This window comes from Corvus kubaryi, unplaced genomic scaffold (assembly GCF_017639235.1).
Source record: "Corvus kubaryi isolate FWS band 111438036 unplaced genomic scaffold, C.kubaryi_AGA036_p1.0 64828, whole genome shotgun sequence".
Lineage (NCBI taxonomy): Eukaryota > Metazoa > Chordata > Aves > Passeriformes > Corvidae > Corvus > Corvus kubaryi.
Window position 1 is genome coordinate 1 of NW_024581544.1, and position 22,878 is coordinate 22,878.

Below are 22,878 nucleotides of genomic sequence, written 5' to 3' on the forward strand. Positions count from 1 at the left end.
GCAAAAAACCTATACTGTGATAGTCTGTCTCCCTCTCCTCTGCCCCCGACGCAAGAGTAGCAGCTATTTGCTTACTGATCACTACCTTCAATTTCATGAAAATCTGAAAGCCAAATGGCCTATCAAGACTAAGCCTGGCAACAAGAGACACAGGACTTCCTACAGAACAAATACAGCCCTACCAGCTGCTCTGGATGCAGTCACCTTGTCAGTGTTCAACACAATTCTACTCCACGCCCAACATCTCTTCTGTTTCAATGTCTTTTTAGCACCTTTCCACTTCTCTGCAAACATCAAGTCATTCAGAAACTGCTACAGGACCAGAAGTTTCCCTGACTGCAAACACTGCTCAAGATACTGGAACTCTATCCTTGGCACTTGCATGCATTTCTGCGAGAAGTGCTAAGTGTCCAGCCAAGAAACAGAATCTTGTGATAGTGGCTGCTTTTAAGGAACTCGGTAACACCAGGCCTGGGGAGTTTGGGGTAAAGGATTAGACGGAGAGACAACACACTTACCTGCTATCACCAGCATTTGCCACATAAAGCTTCCCCAATAAATACACAACCACTAGGGCTGTGCAGCCACCAGAAATGTTATACACGGTCCTCTCTCGCTCTATTTGCAAATCCTGTGGGAAAAGAGAACAAGATCTATAAAGACAGCATTGCAAATAATGTTTGAGAAAATGAAATAATAAAAATACAACAAGAATAAAAACACAATAGTCTTTATTAAATTGTATGTCCCACTGGCTGTCTTTTCTTGCAGCTATGGTCACACGAGCTAGAAGAAGAACAGAAAGTTGAGGAGTACCTATTACTTTTTGTAAAGATGTTTGGGAAAATCAGGTCAGGAGACTGTAAAACATCAGGTACTAGGGAATAAACAGCATCTCTCAGCGATGCAAGAGAATTTGCGACGGCAAAAGCACAATGAAGGCAAAGATAAATGAAGCTTAACAACAGGTACCTGGTGGTATAATTGGAGAGTGCTTTACATAGACAGCAAATAATTAATGAGACCAGCTACAACATGAATAAATACCTGGTCCCCTAGAGGAATGCTAGGATTGTGGGGCATACGCCTTTAGGAACAACAGCAAGATACACATGCCACAAGGCTACCCTTCAGAAACATGGGGAATGAGTGGATGCTAAACTGATTCTGAGTGCAAGAAATATTAAAAAGTCCTCCACAGAAGTGGAGGACACAAATTATACTTATCACCAACAATCAATAAAGTCCTGGAAAGAAAAAATTATATAAATAAACACACACATATACACATACACATACAGTGCCTCAAGAAAACTTGGAGAACATAGAGTAAATAAGTAAATAAGCTACTTTCATGCATACATTTGAAACAAACGTTGAAGTGTATGCCAATGAATAAATTCTGCTGTCTGTAGTTTAGTTTCAGGTAATAACATGCTACAAATTACCCTTCTTTCCTGTGTCCAGAACCAAATCCAATTTCCAACTGGTCTGTCCTTATAACACTGGATTCAAACAGGGAGCATCATTTAACGTCACCATTGCAAGTACTGGTAGATCTTTTCCAGCTAAACCTTGGCTACTTTTATGTGGTTTTTATTATGAATATATGTTTGCCTCTGTGTGTGTGCATATGCACAGACCTATACTTCAGCCATTTTCATATTTGCACTGAGCAGCAAACAGCTCAAATTGTTCATGCCTTGAGGTATGGAATTTAGAGCTTTATTTCAGAGCTAAATTTATCTGAAGAAAAGCACTACAACAAATGCAAACCGTGACAGCTGCAATTTGATAGAAAATCTGAAGAGGTCCCTGTCCCACGCTTTGTCTCCTGCAAATTTCAGGGGAAGAAGGTGACCTGGAGCAGCAGTAGGGATGCTCAGCAGCGCTCGGGCGCTGTCCTGAGTGGGTGGGCTGAAGTGTTGGTCCCAAATAACGTGACTCCTCGCTGGCCGATGCACGCACATCCCATTTGTGCCACAAACACAGTGCCAAGGTGCTGTCCCAGAGGGCCATCCTCAGCTGTGTGTGGAAACTGCACGTGGCTGCCACAGGAACACGGGTTCTACTGCACTCACCCACTTTTTGGTGGGGAAGCGGGGGTGGTGATGGTGGTGAGGACCAGGAGGAAAACACTCCCAAGATATAAATCATATCTTGCAGAACCTTCGGTCACAGACATGGGCCTGTTATAAAGGCCTTTTTATCTAATCTTGCCATGGAGCTGTATTCTCCTCCCCACGGTTTCTATATATTTTTAAATTAAGCTGAAGAGTTCAAAGGAAGCCGACATTTCTAACCATCAAAATAATGTAAACTTACAAATACTACAGTGGATTTTCCAAGCACTGGCAGGAATTTTAAGAACCCTTCAGTTCCACAGTTCATAATATCCTCCAAGACCTTCAAACAATGTGCAATTCCTCATCTGGTTTCAGCACTGTCATACATACACTTTGCAAGTGCTGGAATGCCTAAACCAAAATTTATTTCTTGCAATAAGCAGAATTCAGAAGCATCTATTATAGGAGGGAAGATGGATAATCCTTAGGGGCTCTTTTTCAGAATTTCTTTGATTTAAACTAGATCTGTGTACTGGGTTTTCTCGAATCATTGCTGTCGTTGGGCTCTCCCATCTAGAACTTCAATTTACTACCATGACTTGTCAGAGTACATTCAGTGCCGTGTATAATTTGATATTACATACTTTGCTTGACATTTTCTTTTTCAGCGGCAAGGAGAGAGGGCAAGGCTTTCTGACAACTCAACAAGATTTGAGGGGGAGAAATAAAGCAAAATAAAATGAAGCTCACCAATGCTACCAATTCGTTCTGATGTACAGACACCGGCTTTTAATGAAATACTTTACAACAGCAGTGCTGGGAAAGTAGTACAAACATGGGCAGAAGCCCCAGAATGCCTCTAAAGCCTTTACGGGTGTAAAGGGGCTCCTTCTAGACAGAGTGTATACAAAGCTTTCCTCATTTTCCATTATTTCAGAGCAAGCTCCTTTTTTTTTTTTTTTTTTGCCGAAGAAGCAGCCAATTTAGTTGAAGCTCAACCCTCCGCGCCGGGACATGTGGTGGCAGATACTCCCAAGGGTTGCCCCAGGCGTGGTCCCCGTTCCCCGGTGCTGGATGCGGGAGGGCGGAGCACAGCCTGCAGAGGACACCGCGACGGACCGAGCAGGTGAGGGCGAGCAGGGCGGCTTTCTGCACCGAGCCCGGCAGCGGCGGGGCGGCAGGACAGCCGCGGGACTGGCCGAGGCTCGGGCCGGGCTCCCGGAGCACACGCTCGGGGTCCCCACAAGAGGTGACCGTCTCTCGGAGCCACGGCGGGGCCGGCCCGGCCACAGCCCCGGCCCCGGCCCCGGCCCGGCCCCGGCACGGGCGGCTCCTGCCACCTGGCGGACGCTGCGCGCAGCGGCCGCCGCTCCCCGCCACCGGGCACCGCTGGAGATCATCCATCTACTCGAGCCCCTGCCAAAGCAGCGTCACCTACAGGAACCAGGTGGATTTGCAATGTCTCCAGAGAGGGAGACTCCATGACCTCCATGGGCAGTCTGTTCCAGGGCTCTGCCACCCTCCGTGTGAAGTAGTTCTTCCTCGGGTTGAGGGGAAGCTTACTGTGGTTTAGTTTATGGCCGCTGCTCCTCATCCTGTTGCTGGGCAGCACTGAAAAGAGTCTGGCACCATTGTCTTGACACCCGCCTTTGAGATACTTATGTGCAGTAATGAGATCCCCTCTCAGTCTTCTCCAGACTAAACAGGCCCAGCTCCCTCAGCCTCTCCTTGTAAGAGAGATGCTCCAGCCCCTCAATCATCTTTGCTGCCCTCCGCTGGACCCTCTCCAGTAACCCTTCTCTTTCTTCTACTGAGGAGCCCAGAACTGGACACAGCACTTCAGATGTGGCTTCACTAGGGCCGAGTAGAGGGGGAGGATCACCTCCCTCAACCTGCTGGCCACACTCTTCCCCCACTCTTTTCATCTATATTTATCCTCAGAGCAGGGGCTTTTCCTCCAGGATCTCAATCTTGCTATGACAGAAAGCAGTGTTAACAGTATTAGGTATCTGCTTAAAAAAAAAAACCTTTCAGAAGGCATACACACAAAATTAACTTCCTGGCATGCTTTATATCAAATGCTTGTAATTCGGTTTAAACTCTCACTTCTACTGGTTATATGAGTAGAAACTTTTAAAAAAGAGAATCGTTACAACACATGCCGCTCTCTCAAGACTGTTCAATTGATTAAAATGGCACCAATCTAGAAAAAGCATCTGTCTAGATTTTTTCTAAGTCAAAAAATCTCAATAAAGAAGAAAATCATCATACAACGAATGCAAATTTATACCTTCCAATAAATCACACAGACTAGCTCTGTGCCATTTTTTCCCATCTAAAATTAAATGGGGTTCAGTGTACAACAGGTGCTCTCTCCCCTTAAACTTTCTTGCAAATACATACATCACACATGTATACAAGGTTAAATACAGGGAAACGACTATAATTTGATATTTCTGTCCAGTATGGAACTACACTTGGAAGCATTCCTCCTGGCTCCTTTGAACTGAATCTATAAATGCACGTTTTAAAACTCAACAGATGAAAATGAGAGGATTTGACTTATGACACCTTCAGAACTTGAGCTTAGTTATTTCTTTTTAACTGGAACAATTGTGATACTGGCAATTACTGACATTTACTGTTTTTTAGACAGGGCACTAAATTATCTGAAAACACAGCACAAACTTGCTAATCACAGTTTCAACACAGAAAACACCATATAGATGTACTTCAAAATGGGGACAGTTTGATTGTTAAATATCTAAGTTAGGCACTGACTTGATCTGTATCAGCTTTCCACAGGGTTTTCCTGCATGTAGCTGTTAGACAAGAACTGTCCAAAGAAAACCACACCAAAAGAAGGAAAAATAATTTTTAAAAGCCTTTTGAAAGCCATGAATTGCATTTTATTTGAGACTTGAGGCAAAACCAGGGAGATCTTAACTAGAATTCAAAAGAAAGTTGGGGAAAAAAATAAGGGTATACTAAATGCTCCCAGGAAAAGGGGACAAAGCCATCATTAGATAAACCTGTCAGGTTGGACTCTTTAAAAAAAGGTATCTTCATCTACTCATTATTTTCACTTGGTTCATAAGACTCCTTTGCAGCAATGGGTATTTCAGGAAAAAACACCAAGAAGTTTGCCAATGTGTCCAGGAAGCTTGAGCTTTCACCACGTGCCAGGTAAACCGATACACTCTGCTGGCACAAAACCCTTATACACACTGCACATCTCGACTGCACTGACCTAACTCAACAACATCCAGTTCCAGTACAAACAAGGGCTGATTAAACAATGTGCTGTGGAAGAGGCCCAAAGTCTTCATGCAAAGACTAAAAGGAGTATAAGCTATCAGGAAGTTAAACAGAGGCAGGAGGAAGATGAAATATTGCAAGCACAGATGAGACACAGAAGTGTTGATTTTATGAATTGCTCCCTTACACAGATGAAAGAAAACTCTCTTTCGTCTAAACCAATTAAAAGGGCAAGATTCACCCCAGAGCTTAAAGTAGATACAATTCAATTCTCTATTGCTTTCCTTAATTGGACCATTTTTATAAGATTTCTTGTAAAATTTAATGCTGAAATTACATTGCATTGTGGTGCTCATTTGTTTATCAAAGACAGATGATGAACTTCAACCCTCTAATATAAAGCAAGTGGGAATGAAGATATTGGATCTGTAGCAAATGAACAAAGACACATGGAGGAAGATGTTCTGTTTAGTTCAGTTTAGAAACAGAGAGAACAGATTAGTATGAGCTATACAAGGAATACCTAAACACTGTAACTGGAGTGAGTTACCCAGGGTTTCTGCATGTGTCATACTCTAGCCACAAAAGCCCTCACAACCAGTCAGATCTCTGAACATAAGCTGAGATGGTCGTCTGTGTGAATACCTACCAGAGATGTGAAGTCAAAACAAAGCAGGGCAATAACAGCCCTAATCACTCAGACACATGGAGGAAGGCAGCAACAGGTACCACACATGCTGCTCTCACAGGAGAGGTAGAGTACTTGATACAGATCTTCTATGCTCTGTTACCTTCACTGCCCAGTCTCATGAAACTCCACTTCTCATCTCTCCTGCACCTGGAGACAGTTTCAACAGGAGAGAATCATGTCACGCTCTCAGAGCCTGGCGCTCTTCTGGCCTCAAAATTACACCAACTGACGCATGAAATTGGTGTTCCTCTTAAGCATGCTTTGAATCCACTAGGGTGCAGTGGATGGGCATGGTCATCTCCTCCCTCATTTCTCAACAAAGAAGGGAACAATCTAGTCCTCTCTTTCTGAAAAGGTGTGCTAAACTGATGGATTTTCCTACATCCTCCTCTTTCTTTTCATCTAGCAGAAATTGAGCCTACTACCCATAGTGAATAAATCTGCCCGCACACCCCCTACTGAAGTATGCCTAAGCCATGGCCATGAATGCTGCTCCTGCACCTGCCCACTTGCAAGTCCAAACCCAGCTGGTGGATCTGCTTGCCTGCACATCCTTGGGAAGAAAGAACAATCCAGCAAAAGATAATTGTTATTCAGAACTCAAAGTGAAGTACTACTTGTAACAACAATTGCAGTCTCTAATTAAATGCATGTACTGAACAAAATTCACATACATCAGGAAAAACAATGATCAGATACTTCTTTTCAGACAACAAATAAAACCACTGGGAAACACTGAATAGTTCACAGTCCTTCTTTTCAAATAAGAGGCTTTTCTGAAAACTACATCAACAAAATTTTAAAAAAGAAAACAAGAACAGTATCAGACCTCCCAAGACCTGATCCACACGTACTCGCTGGCAGGCCAAACCTTTGCTCTGCCTGAAAAGAATGACTTTTAATAACGTGGAGAAGTGAAGGGGGAAGATGTGGAGGAGCTACATCAATTACAGAAGAGAAAAAAATCAGCTTCCATAGGGAAATAGATGGATATTCCGTTTCCATAGGGTTGTGATTTCCTGACAGTTGCTCATGCTGTACACAAGTGGGTGGTAGGAATGTACTTCATGCCCCACTCACCCACAAAACCTGCCTCACTGAAGAGCTGCAGACACTCTACAGTGACTACTCCAACACCAGTGTGAACTACGGGTCATTGGACAGGGAGCCTTTGCTGCTGCTCTGGTAGGGCAGCGAGGCTTTGTAAAGCGCATGCCCATATATTCAGCCTGATAATAACTGCCCATGCTGAAATCTGCACTGTAATGCAATACTGATCTTTATCTCATTAAAGAAGGGGGAGAAGAAAATTAAAAATAAGAGTGTCATACATCTAAATGCCAAGTAATTAATAAACATTGCCACAATGCTGCCTGGGAGTTAAGATGCAGCTCCTGCCTCACAGGGTACCTGGTAAGCTGTGGAGGCTCTTAAACAGTTCTGTTCACACTCAGATGGTGTTAAAGCAATGAAAGGAAAAAAACAAAGAAAAGAAAAAATCTAAATCTTCATCTTCTCCAGGTCATGTGACTCAATGTAAACAACAAGGACTTCATAGCCCTGAGACATACATACCATTTCTTTGAATGCACTTTCTATGGCCCCAATAACCAGGCACTCATGTGGGATCTTCTTCTCAGTGAAGAAACGTGTTGGAGGGGTGCTGGGCGAGCCTGGGGCTCCCACACCACCGCGCAGAGAGGCTGCCCGTGTCAGTGTCCTGCTGTTGGTGGATGGGTTGTCAGGCTCCTCTCCCAGGCAGGTGGGCGGGAGGACGGCTGTGTTCCTCAGGATGTCCACAATCTCCTGCAGCTGCCCCAGGATATGGTGCTGCAGCAGTTTGGAAGCGACCACAGCTGCCCCTGACCCAGCGTGTCCATCAAACAGGGACCAGTAGTACAGGTTGATCCCATCTGTGTCCTGGAGAAGCAAGAGGGGAGAAAAGGAAGGAAAAGAAATAGTCACTGTCACACAGTTGTGAGCAGGGTGACTGGTGGCACAGAGGCAGCAGGTGAAACACAGGTAACTTTCCCAGAGGCTACATTCTTTCTGAAATGCAGAAATACCCAGTGTCAGTACAACTCCGGTAGAAAGAAGAAATGCGTATTTTTACCACACATCCCCACCATGTTTTTTTCTTTTCCTTAACCTCTTAAAAAAAAAGTCCAAGAAAAAAAAAGGTTGAACTTAAAATCTTTCTTATCTTACAGCCATCATAGGTTGTAGAATAGCATTTGAATATATGATAGACCTACCACCACAAAAGACCAGAATTCTACACAAAACAGCACCTGATACTTTTGTGACAGACCTTCTTTTTTTTTACTAGGCATGAGACAAAGGACCTCAGTTTGACATCCAGCAACAAGATGTGAACCCTACTTCCACAACTGGTAGATAAGGTCCATCCATGCTGGCAGATGGGACGACTCAGGCTTTCCCTGCCCGTGCCAGCCCAGGAAACAGCACCTGCACAGAGGTCCTCGAGGATGACAGACACAGGTGGGATCAGCTGCACTTCATTTTGTTCTAGCCTCTATGTTGACTGCCTAGTTCTTCACACTCCCCTAAAAAGTTTCCTGTATAGTACTGGAGATGGTGGGGTACCTATCACTTAGGGCATTAACCCAGGGCTGGAAGCAAAGTAGCTCTGGGCATCACAAGCTCCAATATGCCTGGAAGATACCAAGAAGCCATAATCTTAATCTCAACTTTTTTGGGGAAGAGAAGTTCACCTAGCAATCCTCGGGTAAGCATTTAAGGCGTGATGATACCCATCTTTGCATGACAGCATATCAGGCAGCAGCATGGGGAAAGAGTCTTTCCTGTCTCTTGTTTCCCCTCCGTTTCTTTTAATCCTGCACCTTCTCCCAGCTATGGAGAAACAGCTGTTAGTGGGGCTGCCTTGCAAGTCAGATGTGGGTGGACTAATACAGATTTAGAAAGAAACAATTTTGCAAGGGACAGGAACGAGGCTATAATATCGTAAAATACCTCGTAATAAGAAAGCATAACCTAGATCTCACTGCAGTCAAAGAACCTCAAAATTACATATGCATGTCGCACTGACTGTGGTCTAATTTAGGATGACAGACATGATTTGTTTTGTTCACCTGAACACTGCTCCTTTACACTACAGATCAGCATAAAGTCTAGGTACCACGTACATCTCAGCACCTCATGCCCAAAGCACTGCCTATTCCAAATTTATGGACAGGGCTGTGAACTGCAACTCCTTTTACTCAGAATCTCAGGGCTGCTGTTCCAGCTGCTCCACTGGGCTCAGAATCTCTTTCTGCTGTTCCAGCTGCTCCACTAAGGTGCCATGATCATAAAATTGGATAAAAGTCGAGGTGGTTTTTTTTTGCATACAGCATTGCTGATGTGGTAAAGTTCAAACATATTCTTAACCAATGCATCAACAGCATAGTCATCCATACAGCAGAGAGCTCCTCCAAGAGGAGGAATTCATCAGTCTCTCACGCATTCTTCACTTCATTACTGAAATGCTGTGATAAGGGAGTATTGTCCTAAAGTACTGTTTACTTACCACAGTAAGGATCACACAGGATACATCCTAGTGGTTCCTGGAAAAACCAACAAGTGTCCACATTTCTGAACACAGCTCCTTAGCCAGACACCCCCTCCCCCCCCGCCCCATTCCTCTCTTCCCCCCACTTATCCAGCCTGGTAAATTCATAAAAAAACCTGTTGTGAAACTTCCCCCTGAAGGCAGGATTGGCAGTTGTACTACCTTGCTCTGGGCTCAGAATCTCTCCAAGTTCTTACAACAGTTGGCTGTAAAATTCTGCATAAGTAATTTTTAATGGCTAACAGGATTAGCAATTTAAAAACCTGCTTGTATAAATAGATTGCTATTCATGTAAAATGTATTTTGCCAACAGAAGCAAGTTTTCCAAAGTGAAAGTATTGCAGCTCAAAACTGAAACTATTCAAAATGACAACACTGTGCCTCCTGGGAATTGTGTATCAAACCACTTCTGCTCCCATTCTTTTCTTAAGAGTTTGTCTCCCTGGCCAAACTCCATGTTATGATGCACCATGTATAATGCTTCCACAGTTTTTGTCCTCATGTCCTTTAAAGTTGCTACTCCTTTGGAAATGTGCTGTCTTTGGGGGGAAAAAACCCCAAGGCATTTCAACTCTGATTGAGATTGAAATATTTTACCTTCCACCAAAAGGAAGAAGATACTTTATCATTGTTCTCCCCCTGCCCCCAAACTGGAACAGAAACTTACAATTGAGAACAAGCTTGACCCACACTCCATTTTCTTAAGTTCTCCAAAGCAAACCCCCGGAAAAGTCTGTGTTACAGCTTTTCAGAAGATAAAGGAGAACAGTTATTAACACAATTTACTCTCATAATTATGATCTCAACTCCGGATATGTCCTACACTGAACAAGCCTCATGTAAGTCTGGGAGTTAAATAAAGAGGAGACTGGGACACTTTAAAGCAATAAATGAACAACAGCCCATGACAAAACCTGAAATTGAGATGTTGCCACTTATTTCCTCTAAGCCAATGGGTGGCACAAATTTGGACAAAGAAGTTCACATGGGCCAGAGTTGTATTCTCAGACTGTCACTGACACATGTCACTGTGGCATGGTCACATCAGCTGTGGTGGTTCACTAATCTTGCGCTTTTTGGACTTGTAATTCTTGTACAAAGAGGACGTTGCTACCAGTTCAGCTAAGTTCAGACATCTACACTACCCACCTCCAGGATAGTTCTCTAAATTGCCCTTATGTTGGGCAGACAGAAAAACTCCTGCATTTTCAGACTATGCTCATCTCATTCCGAAGTAGATTTATTTCTCCCTAGCAACAGCAGAAGCACCCTAGATAACTGGAAAGTCTGTATTCTAAGCACTCAGGGGAGATGACTACCATAATGCTGCTCTCATACACACATTCTGTGTGAGATGCTCTAGGGCCTTGACTTCAGCTGGGATCTGCAGGCATTACTGTAACCTAAATATTAGTCTTGAAAAACTTCTGTGTATTCCTACAAAGCTTCATTTACTTTTCACCTAGCAAAGAGGAAAACCACAGACAACCTATTAGCTGTCTAAAAAAAACGAAGAAAAAAACAAACTCGTTTTCCCCACCCTAAGAATAAAACCAGCTCCTCTATTTGAAAGAAATTAATTCCCCAAAACCACACCAATTCAATGAGAATTAAAAATATGATGTAATTAAAGCAATGACTCAGAGAACAAACAAGGGCCAGCAGTCAGGGCATGCAGATGAGGCAAAATGCACAGAAAGGTCCTTGCTTTTCCTCTCACAGCTGAGACGACCTTTGCAGCCACCAACCAATTACCTATTTTGGTGTGCATATGCATTGCTGTTCTCTCTCTTTTACATTTGGGAGCTTGAACTTCTTCCTGAAAAGAACTGACATTCTGCAAACTCTGAGAACAAGACATCTACTTTTATTAGCACTGGCAGTATTCTGCCAAAAGTTGTCTTTCAAATACCAATCTTCATTTCTTCTTTTAACTGGGCAGAGTCCTCAAATAGGACTGTGGTCAGTCACCACAGTGATTTATTTCAGATTTTCATTCAAAAGATTCCAACCTAACAACAGGCTGAATAGCTAACAGAAACATGAAGAGAAAACAAATCCTTCACTGCACTGACCTTACAATTAATTCCCAGAATGTACTAGGAAATTTAATAAGCTTCAGGCTCCTCAACTGCTGACCTAGCTTTCAGGAAGGTTCAGCAGTCTCCTGGGTTTTGCAATTGTAAAATATAATTAAGACATGCAAAGTTTTGGGTCAAGCAACCGACGAGAAATCATGAGAGAAATTGCATATATATATACACATAGTTTGAGCTCAATGATATGAAGAAAAAAAAAAAAAAGGAAAAACCTTAGCAATACCTAGTGATCAATTTGGGACATGCTTTTCAGGTAAGCTAGACAGTAGTCTTACATTGCAAACCTTCAGACTGTTGTTACGGAGCTACTTCCAAACAGGCAAATAAATCATGTTGCCACTAAAGATTTATTCTGGAAACTACAACCTACCCTGACTATTATTGTTCCAGATATGAACTACACTCTCGAAACACATAAGAGAGCAACTTGAGTTCTCATAAAATCTGAACTGGGCCAGCAATTGCCACCCTAATCCTAAGAGAAAAGCCTCCTCATGTTACCAGCGATATGTTCAGCTGCCTGTGGTAGGCTACCAGCCTTGTGTCACACAAAACATATAGACCATCCCAGATTTGTGGCATAGAAAACTACAGAATTAGTAATTATATATCCTCACATTACAATGACAATTAATAATGCATCACATTAAGTCCTTTAGCCTGATCGTCACTATGACAATATCCTGGCACAGGATTTCCATTTTGCTTGCTGATGGTTTTTGGCATTCATCATGAAGGTACACCATAGTTAAAGGCATTTAAAAACAGTGAAAAAGATGTGCAATTTAACATGAATGTTCTTGAATGGGGACCGACAGCAGATACGATTAATCAAGCAGCAGTGGAGTGGGGTGGGGGAGAAGGGGAGAGAATTACTTAACTAGGGTTGAATTTAAAGATTCTTTCCTTTCACTGCTCTGCTGATTTTATTACCCACCCTTTCAAGAAGAAAACCATGTTTATGCTATTTAATAGAGTTCCTGGGATTTGTTTGTGTGTTGGCGTTAAAGAAATGTTCGCTTCGGCATTTCTGGCCTACCACCCCCTCCTTTCCACCTCTGGAAGCTCTGGAGAGTCCATGATAGTGGCACTCAACTTGTGTGGACAACACATGGATCTCCAGCTCCCCTATGCTACTTTGTCAAAGCACAGGGCTGGATTAATGGTTAGCATTAAACAAAAATAATCACACAGTCTCAGATGTAGCTGATGTTTCATAAACTTCCCAAAAAGCAGGATAAAACAAAGATGGTATGTGGCACTCTCAAAGGTTCTGTGGAAAAAAAGAAAAATCTGAGGATGATGAAAAGGACTCTTAAATGAAGAGACAGTTTCAGTACCTATTTCCCTTGTGCTCCACACTTTGAAAAACAGAACAAGAACAGAACTCTTTCCTTTCCATAAACTTCCCTCATTTCTTTTTCCTTCAGTATTTCTGCAAAAGTGGTTCACCACATAGAGACAATTTCAGATTGTGTGTTACAGTGGGATTTCCCTATGAGGCATTTACAGTATTTAATCTCTGGCTTTCTTACTAAGTATTTCCTGGGATGATAGTCTATCGTTCACTGTAGTGCCTAAAGTCAGTATTTCTAAATTTTATTCACACAAATTAAGTTGCACCCTCATCACATTTAACACAAAATTCATACACTCCTTAAAAAATATTTGCCAACAGTGTTATTTGAGGGGTATTATACCTCACAGTATAAAAATATGAAAACAAAATATGACACATCATAGAAATGAGCTTTCCCCCCCTGCCTTTTTAGATATATTCAACCAACAAAAGATGTAGCAAGGAAAAAAATCCTACTAACTGCTAGTGTAAGACTGCCCTCTAGTAGAAAACTTTCTCCAGGATGCCTGTTTTGGGAAAATATACTACAAATTTAAATACACAAGCTGTGGTCTAATAACATAGGTTTTCCACAACTAAATAATGAGTGTGACAGCACTTATGCCAGTGCCATGTAGAAAACAGAAGTAAATCTGTCGATAAGAAGAGAACATATAAAGAACAAGACAACAAATAACTAGAAAACAGTATACTCTATTATATGGAACAGCTGGCTCCTGACTTTAGATGTTATCCTCCTTTCTGGTCAAAATATGTCAGAAATAGAATCAAGAACAGAAAATTTGAAACAAAATTGTTTCTCTCAAGAAACTTGAAAGGGAGTGGCTGTTTCAAAATCAAGATGAAAGATGCAGAATCAAACTAGGAAATACACTAGTGAAGAGAGAAAGAAAAATTAGAACATTCCATGAGACTTCTCATAAACACTGTGTAAGCAGATATTTACTGAGGAGGTATTTACCGACAATCATGAAATTTCAAATGGATAAAAAGAACCGCTTTTAAAAACAACTCTAAACAACTAACTCTACCACTACATTGCTATAACAGTACTACAACTGTAACAATGGATAACATCAAGGTTAGGTAAGATGCCTTTCCAGTAACAAAACTATTTTAGATCCCTGTATTTTAATGCAATCTAATCTTATTAACTATGCAAGAGTTGGAAAAAAGTTCCTTCTGAGGAAGTTGATTAACCATGCAGTGCATGGCTTTTGCTCCTGAGAAGCTTTTGATACTGGAAGTTAATTGGGCTTTGTGAAACAATGCTACAAAGATTTTTATGTCCCATGCAAGCCCCCAAAATACACAAAAGCAGGCAAATTTAGCCCAGTTACATTCACCCACATCCCAGACACAGAGGCACTTGACCACATATCTCACACAGTAAGTCTGGAACTTAACCGTGGCATGAGACCAAACCTCGTATCTCCGCACGGCATCAAGATGTGTGTACCCAGGCTGGTGTGTGCACGAAGGTCTTTGCAGTGTGCCTGTGTGCATGGCACAGTGATAGTCTTAGTGTCAAACAAACCCATCACCTGGACCAAGGACACTGGTGCTTATCTTGTTGTGTTTTCTATATACAAACAAGTACTGTGGCCAAATGTGGCTTCATTAAACATAATTAATACATACAAAAGTTAAATACACTCCTGAAACCAAGCACCTTCCTGAACCAACAGCAGGCAGTTGCATGGACTTCGTAGAAAAGACTTTTAAAACCACAGCTTATTAAAACAAATTCTGTTTTGCCTTGCATGACTGTATGCAGAACGCTTAGTCCCAGCAAGTTTGGGGCATTATTCTTTATCCAGGAGTTTGCAAAAATGTACTTGAAAAAAGAAATCATGACTGTCTGAATACAATGAGGAATACCAGCACACAGAAACTGAAATGTGATTTAAAAAAAGGTTTTGAAGAGGAAAGAACAGGGACATTTCCAAACCCTGAGAATCTGTCAGTTTGAAAATGTTGCAACAATAATGAAGTATGAAACAGAACTGGAGGAACAAGAGGTGGGGAGGGACACAGTACAACAGGAATGCTTGTTCCTCAGGACCCCAATGAACCCTGCAGCCATCAGGTGTACTAAGCCATGGAATTCTGGGAGAGACCAAAGCAGGCTGCTAATCACCATGTGATTTAAAACAGACATACACACCAACCAACAAAAAACCTCAAACCACCAAGAAAGGCTACTTACAGTCCACTGAAAAATTAATTATTGCTTAGGGACAACGTATCTTCTCCAGCAGCAGGAATGCAGCATGTCCACATTGTCTGACTCAAATATTCAGACAGGGCATTTAGTATTACATGGTGAAATGCTGGAATTGAACATACACTATCAATCACTGCTGGAGGCTGAGCTCATGCTTAAAGAGCAGATGAAGTAATTAGCCAGTCAGGAAACAAGACAGATGAAGAATAGCAGATGATTGCCAGTAACAAGTGTATGACATACGTCAGACTTCACACAAATGAGAGAAGCTATAGTCTGCAAAAATCACTGAATTCTGTGTGCTGGATGACCTTGCCCTACCTGCATAAACCAAAAGATTCTCCTGCTTTAGTAGTTCATTAAATTAGAGAACACAGGTATCTTTCCAACATTGGCTGAAGATGTGGTTTAGTGGCTTAGATATAAGACCCATTTTAACAGACTATATGGTTCACATAGGTCTTTATCGGAGCCCTGTGTAGGCACAGGGGAAAAAAGCTCCTAACGCAGTGTCCACAGAGCTCCATGTAGCGGAAGTGTGCCTACAAGACAGTGCAGAAACTTAGAAAGAGCAGATGGAGGTTGACCTGTGTTTTTGTGGCACCATGAGGCATCTGTGTAAATTATAAAACCATAGAATGGTTTGGGATCAAAGATACCTTAAAGATGATCTAGTTCCAACCCCTCTGCCATTGGCAGGAACACCTTGCACTAGGTGTAAGCTGCTCAAAGCCTCATCCAACCTGGCCAAACTTCTCTGGGCAAATGGTTTAAATGCTTCACCACCTTCACAGCGAAGAATTTCTGCCTAATATCTAATCTAAATCCTCTATTAGTTTGAAGTCCTTACTCCTTGTCCTGTCACTACAGGCCCTTGAAAAAAGTCCCTCTCCAACTCCCTTTAGGTACTGGATCACTAGTCCAATGGCTCCTTGGAGGCCTCTCTTCTTCAGGCTGAACAACCCCAACTCACAGCCTGTCTTCACAGGCTGTGCTGTGCTCCAGCCCTTTCATCATCTTCAAATTTCTCAACATTATATTTCAGAAACGAAACAAAAAGAAAAATCCAGGAGCATCCCCTTGCCCATCTTTAAACTAAAATATCTTAGATGCAAGGAGCATTTTTCAATGCAAAAAATTAAATATCAGAGCTAAGAAAAAAACAGTGAAGTGTTCTGCATTTAAACAGGGATAATTAGTAAGAGGTAAAGAAAATATATGAAATATTCAGAAAACACCCTTTAGTGCCATATTCTCACAATCCTTTTGTATTTATTTTGTATTTCTCCACTGACAAGATACAGAAATTTGCTTACTGAATTGTCTTTCAGCTGGAGACCTTCTCCATTGGGCAGTGATGACCTCCGTTTTGTTGAAGAGTTCTTGTTTGGTGTAGAATTACTGCCTCCAGCTTTTTTCTTGACAAAGAGGACTTCACAGCTGGCTTGATCTTCATTGTGCGTGCTCTTCCCTGCATTTATTACCCTAAGAAAAAAGCAAAACAAAACAAAGAAAACAAAGACCAGATTAGCAAAGCACAGAAGCCCCCATCTGTATCTCATAATGTGACTCGAGATGTAGGGAACCAGAGACCAGCAGTGTTGCAAGTCCTGACTGAATTAAAATACCTGACTGCCTTACACAGATACAAACATACACACGGGCATACTTGCTTATTTCCGTACACACACACGACATAACAAGCATTTTCTGCAGAACTATGTGAATAAGAACCAAGGGTGCCATGAGCATATTTCACCCCTAGGCATACCATACCTTTTCTTACAAGAGACTACTTTATGGATGAAGTTGATAACACGTATGCCTCCCAGCTGAAACATGAGACCCCCATTTGCTTTTCTACTTGTCACCCTCTGCTATAAATAATGAATCTGCTGGCTAAGAGTGTGCATTCTGTCAAGTTCCAAGTCTTTGCACAAACAAAATACCTGCTATAAAACTACAAAGCCGTTACTGCTAAAGGCAGTCTGTTCAAATGGCATATATTAGAAATGCTATGACACAAATATGAAGGAAAGACTTTGTCTCTGACAGGCAAGTCAAGCTTGCTTGTACCACAGTGATACAGCGATGCATACTAAATACATCCCTCTAGTACCGCACAACGTAACCCCCTGCCCCCAGAAGCCTACCTCAAACCATCTGTCCCATCTGCCCTGTAGAAAACAGAAGATTTGCACTGAGCTGCAGGCATGCAAAAACCAGCACTAAGAGCTCAGTACAAGCTTTAAACAGCCAAAGGTATCCTGAGACTTGTACCACAGCTTCCTTCCTTTGATCAGTGATGAGGCTGAAATAACAGCTATTCCACCAAGTTTTTAAAATCTTAATCAGAAGTCTGTGTTATCCAAAATACTGTGGTTACTATCATCAATCTCAGAACAGTCAAGCTCAAACACATTTTCCACCTTCTACATGAGAATCTTATCACAAACTGACCAATTTTGCATCAACCGACAGTCCTGGGTTCACATGGGGAAAACCTGTGCAAGCTGGGATGATGTCTTGTTCCAACCAAGCAAAGACACCATGATTTGGATGCAAGCATGCGTTCTTGCACAAACACTATCCACCCACTCCTTTCTACTGCAAGGTTTGGGTCAACAAGTTGACTGATACTCAGAGACAGTATTTCCACTACTGGACAAACACAGAGTTTCACATCAGGCACACAGTGTCTTTAGAAATAACTGCTGCCTCCCCAGAAACTAAAACAGCTTGAAGGCACATCACAGTCCTGATGGCAAGTTTAAGACATACTTGACTTCTTGATCTCTAATGTTTTCATTACAGTAAACCTTTACACAATAGGAAAATACTTGCTAAAGGTTGTTGAAATGAAAACAAAAACAAAAGGAAGGCTTGAAGGGGACCCCAGCTTGCCTGCTCTTGCTGAAATGTCAAGTCTGTATCAGATGATACTTGCTTGAAGATAATACATTCTTTTGACTTTCAAGGAGCAATATGATGCTGTGACACGCAAATGAGTATTCCTGCCTTTGAACAGAAAAAACAGTCTTTTTAAAAAAGAAAATGTACATCCCCTGCAATTATCTGCTTTCAGAAATGGGAAGCTTCCTTACAGTGCTAAATGCCACACATTGCAGTCTATCTGTATGCACAATACCACTATTTGTTTGCAAGTATGTCTTGTAACTAAACACTAATTGTGGATAAAATTATTTTGCAAAACACACAGAGCAGAGATGAGAGAGGAATTAGTTGCAAGGCCCTTGTGAGCAGTTTAACCACTCATCCCCTGTAGTGCTTAACCTTTGGGCAATTGCAGATGAAATACTGAGATGCAGAGTCTGAAAACTCTCATTTTCTTGACATTAGGAAAACTAGAAGTATATATTCAGAAATGGGGGGGGAAGAACACACAACACACATGACAAAACCAGAAATACCAAAGCAATTAAATCAGCTTTCAGTTTGAAATGCCACAAACATGATTAAAATACTGCAGCAGCAGAGAAAGTGTAGTTTTAACATATCAGGAACTAATCAATATTCAGTTTAGCCAACCAGTCTCCTTACTGATGCTGCTGTTTTCAATCCCATTTTAAAAAAGACAAGTGAGAGACAAAAGTTACTCCTTACAAAAATCACTACTTTCCTGCCACTTACTGTTCCTTATGAAAGTCATTGAACTCTTGGAGTAGCTCCGGTTTCTGAGCTTAGTGATGGACTTCAGGACTTGTGTGGTGGAAGATGTTCTGATGTTTAATGACATGTCAAGTTATGTACAATATTACCATTTTATAAAGCTCTTACCAAGAAAATTTGTCAAGGCATGAATACATTAGAAAGACTATGAGAACAAAGTGACCCAACAGGCTGGCTTGACATTCAGCTATCACGTAACACCTGGAGCTGAAATTGCATACCAAGCACCTTGCTAGAAGAGGATGTGATCAAAAGGAACCTGGCAAGACTGAATACTGAGTAGACATGGGAGTTGGGATGTCAGTGTATTGAGGAGGGAGGAGTGGGGCTCTGAACAATGCATTTCATCCGAGAAATCAACTGTCTCTCCCAGAATTCCAGTTTTTCTTTCTTCATCAGAGGATTAAGCATATTTTATTCTCTGTGAAGGCCTGGATTTGTCATAATGTAAAAATGGTGCTTACGGATCCTACCAGGTAATACAGGGTCTAGATACTAAAAGCTGCCCCCTAGCCTGACACAGGCACTCTTCTACTCTCACATCCCATCTCATAGGCAAACCCTGGAAAACGGCTGCAGTGAAGCCCTGTGATTTTTAATCTCAAAGCCTGAACTATGCGTTGGTGCCTGATGCCAAGCACAGAAGCTGGTAACATCTACTCAGCTTCAAACAGCTCTGTCTTTGCTGACTTTTGAGATGCTTTTCTTTCTGCAATTTCCCAAATCCCTCCTCCAGGCAATTCTTTCAACCAGCCTTCCAATGCTGATTTCACTGCTGTCTTTCCTCCTTGTTCTCCCAGACTCCAACTCATCAGAACAAAAATCACATCTAAGCTGCTTATACAAATAACAAAGCAGAACTAACAAGATATGAATATCTCTAAAAGGTAACTCTTAATTAGACCTCTGGAATTTTTTATGGAAAAATCTGCCCTTACTTCCACAGATGAAGTGCCTCAGCTTCCAAAGATTGCCCCTTCATATCTTTTCCTGTCTAATTTAAGTTATAAGTTATCCACCAGTAAAGTGACCAAAATGAGATAAAACACCTCTGATCATTTCAATTCCATTTTACCATTAATATTAATACTAATGCAGAGAAGAAAATAGTTTAAAATTAATTAAAAGACAACTGAGGCCTACATAATTCTCTAGCTTACTTAGACACACATTTTCAAGTGAATTCCTCCTTTTGTTCTCTCCAAATTTTTCAAGACACTGATTAAACCTATTGATGATCAATTGCTTTCCATCCTTTCCCTCCTCTCCTCCAATACCCATATATCTCCTATCCAATCTTTTGCAATGCTCAACTTAAATAATGTACCTAATTTGGATCAGAAGCCCCTCTTTCTACAGAATTCATTGTCTCTACTGTGTCAAATGCATTTCTCAGTAATAAGTAATCCTAAGGTTTAGTTCGAGGTATAGTGGTGCTAATAAAAACCTATCCCACTTCCCAAACAGGAGCTTCCTGAAGCCTGCACAGTCAGATGGTGGGGTTTGGTCACAGTTGAAGTATCTGCATCAACATTTATGGACACTTCTGTATTTTATGGGGCTTAATCTGAAACATGTCCTCAGCTAAAAGCAAATCCACCAGACAGGAGCCAGCTAGTTTGTCTGGCTCACAGTTAGCATTCTGCTGGTATCTCAGGAGACCCCAAAGCCCATCTGACTGAATGGAAATGCAGGTCACACTGTTCTTCTATTCTTCATTCCACAAGCAGAGCTTAAAGTCCTGTGACAAGATCACTGATTGCAAAATCCTAAGTTTATCTTAAGAGAACCAGAACAGGCCTGGTGAACAAATCCAAAACAGGCTTTGATAGTAGTTTCAAAAAAAACCCCAAAACAACCCAAAACAAACCACAAGCAAACAAAAACCCACAAACAAAAAAGATGGCTTCAATCTTTTGAAGTATCTCTATTTATCCCTCTAGGTTTTTTTCATCAATACCAATACATAAACTCTTTGGGTGTTTTAGTCCTTCCTATACCACGCTCTTTGATATTACATTAAGTTGTAATCAGCCAAAATTCCAAGCTGTGTTGTAGCAGGAAAGTTTTACCCACCAAAAAAAAAACCTCAATGAAGTTGCCTTACCTGCCTGGAGCAAAATATAGCCCACAACAAAAGCTTCAAACAGTCTACAAGCTGCAGTAAAGGAACATTGCTTGTAAAGTGCCCTACATGATGTCTTTACTTGGGGAACCTGTGCTCATTTGCTCCACAAATATTAATCCCATACAAATGCAGAAGTTCTGTGTCCCCTCCCTACAGGTTAGAAAGAAAAGCGGAGCTAGAAAAAAAGAGGATATATCCATAGGCAGCTTGTTGTACGCTGCAATTTTCAATTCTACCCTCCTCTGGGGTTTCAGACTAGCAGTGGACACCTGTAGTTGTTTTGACTCTGAATGAATCAATTCATCAGGAAGCACAAAGCCCTTCTCTCCCCCGATCACAGGAGTTACAGCCAGCCTCTCCTCTTTCCAGCTGTGGCGCACACACGCCCCTCCACAACTGCATGGCAAGAGCTTGCATCCAACCCAAATAACACAGAAGTAACCCAGACAAATGAATACCATACCTATAGACACCATGTTCCTAACAGTTTTGTGTTATAATTTCAACAGCCTTAGAATGAAGATTAAAGATCCCATAAAAAAACCAACTTTCACGTAAGTGTTGCTGGCTTTTCTTTCCCCCCCCCCTGCCCCCCCCCCCCCCCCAATGGATTAGCATGTAAGTAGATGCCACTGCTTTTTTCTGTGACATCTCACTTACAGTCTTAGATTTCCAGGTAGGTGTCTGTTTCCTCCCTTTCACCCACATAAGATTTATTTCTGCACTGGGAATCAACTTGAAAGAGATTTCCTTCTAGCTGTTCACCTCCTCCCTCAGATGAAAGGCAGCTTTTCAAGCAGCCTAAACAGTTCCATTCATTCATTATTGTAACTGTCACATTGTGCACGTCAAAACCAAAGCACTCACTAGTATTGTCCACTGTGGGCAGAAATTGAAGCCAGCCCTGAATCGGTTCTCTAAATCTATGGGGCTAAATAAAACTTTCATTTTATTAACCAAGGAAGAAGTGAATATTTAGCCATAAAATCTTGCAATGATGTCCTGTGAAAATATGGTTTCTCCTACCAGCAATTACACTGGTATACTAGGCCAAGTTCACTTTAAGGCCCAGCTAGAAGCTGTGACACTCATCAAGATAGTAACGACTAAATATGGGATGAAAATAGGCAAAGTATAAAAGTAGAATACCACTTATGCCGGAAATTTATCACAAGGGCAGTGCAAATGATCATAACCTGGTAACACAGCTTGTCTTTGGACTGAAGTCAATGACATCTTGGAAGGGTCTACTCTGATGTTATTTGTATGGACTTCCCAAAATGCTACAGTGCAGCACATCATCCAGCTACCCTTTCCAAAAAAAGATTAAATACTAAGTGACTACAAGGAACAAAATAGTTGTAGGTTACTGCAGGAATGAGAAAGCTCTATGACCACCACACAGGGAGAAAAAGCTCTTTTTGATAATTAGCATGGAGGTACTGCAGAAGAAAACCAAGGGACAGTAATCCCCGAGCAGATGCTGAGCCAGACCAGTGGGATACAAAGGTGGTTACGCATGATCTCACTTCAGAGCTGAGCAACCTCAGCCACAGCTGGCAATACTACTTGCCAGATTCTTCTTCCTCACTCCTTCTGTACTAGCTATCAGAATGGGGTAAGAAGAGGTTGCAAAAGCAAAGATTAATTTGACACTGTAAGAGAACCACCATTTATTTCCCACAAAGCACAGTGAAATTGCAGAGAATGCCAGGTCAGACTGTTCACCATGCATATTTAGATTAACTTTGAGTAACTCTAACTAGA

The 22,878-nt window shown here is 41.7% G+C and overlaps 1 protein-coding gene across 1 annotated transcript; it reads right to left on the reverse strand.

Annotated features, from left to right (window-relative positions):
- Positions 1–511: 511 nt before the first annotated feature.
- On the reverse strand, positions 512–16,855 carry LOC121672671 (protein phosphatase 1H-like). Its single transcript, XM_042045407.1, has 3 exons — positions 16,610–16,855; positions 7,591–7,935; positions 512–631 (listed from the first exon to the last, which is right to left on the reverse strand). Exons 1-3 carry the CDS (start codon positions 16,853–16,855, stop codon positions 515–517), a joined length of 708 nt encoding a protein of 235 aa, XP_041901341.1. The 3' UTR covers positions 512–514.
- Between the last annotated feature and the right edge of the window lie 6,023 nt (positions 16,856–22,878).

Excerpts from the sequence above, each read along its gene's own strand:
- LOC121672671 (XM_042045407.1), bottom strand. The coding sequence starts at position 16,855 with ATGAGATACAGATGGGGGCTTCTGTGCTTTGCTAATCTGGTCTTTGTT. Across the intron at positions 7,936-16,609 it reads TCCAGCTGAAAGACAATTCA|GACACAGATGGGATCAACCT; the intron begins GTAAGCAAATTT and ends TTGCTTCTCCAG. Across the intron at positions 632-7,590 it reads AAAGTGCATTCAAAGAAATG|GATTTGCAAATAGAGCGAGA; the intron begins GTATGTATGTCT and ends CTTTTCCCACAG.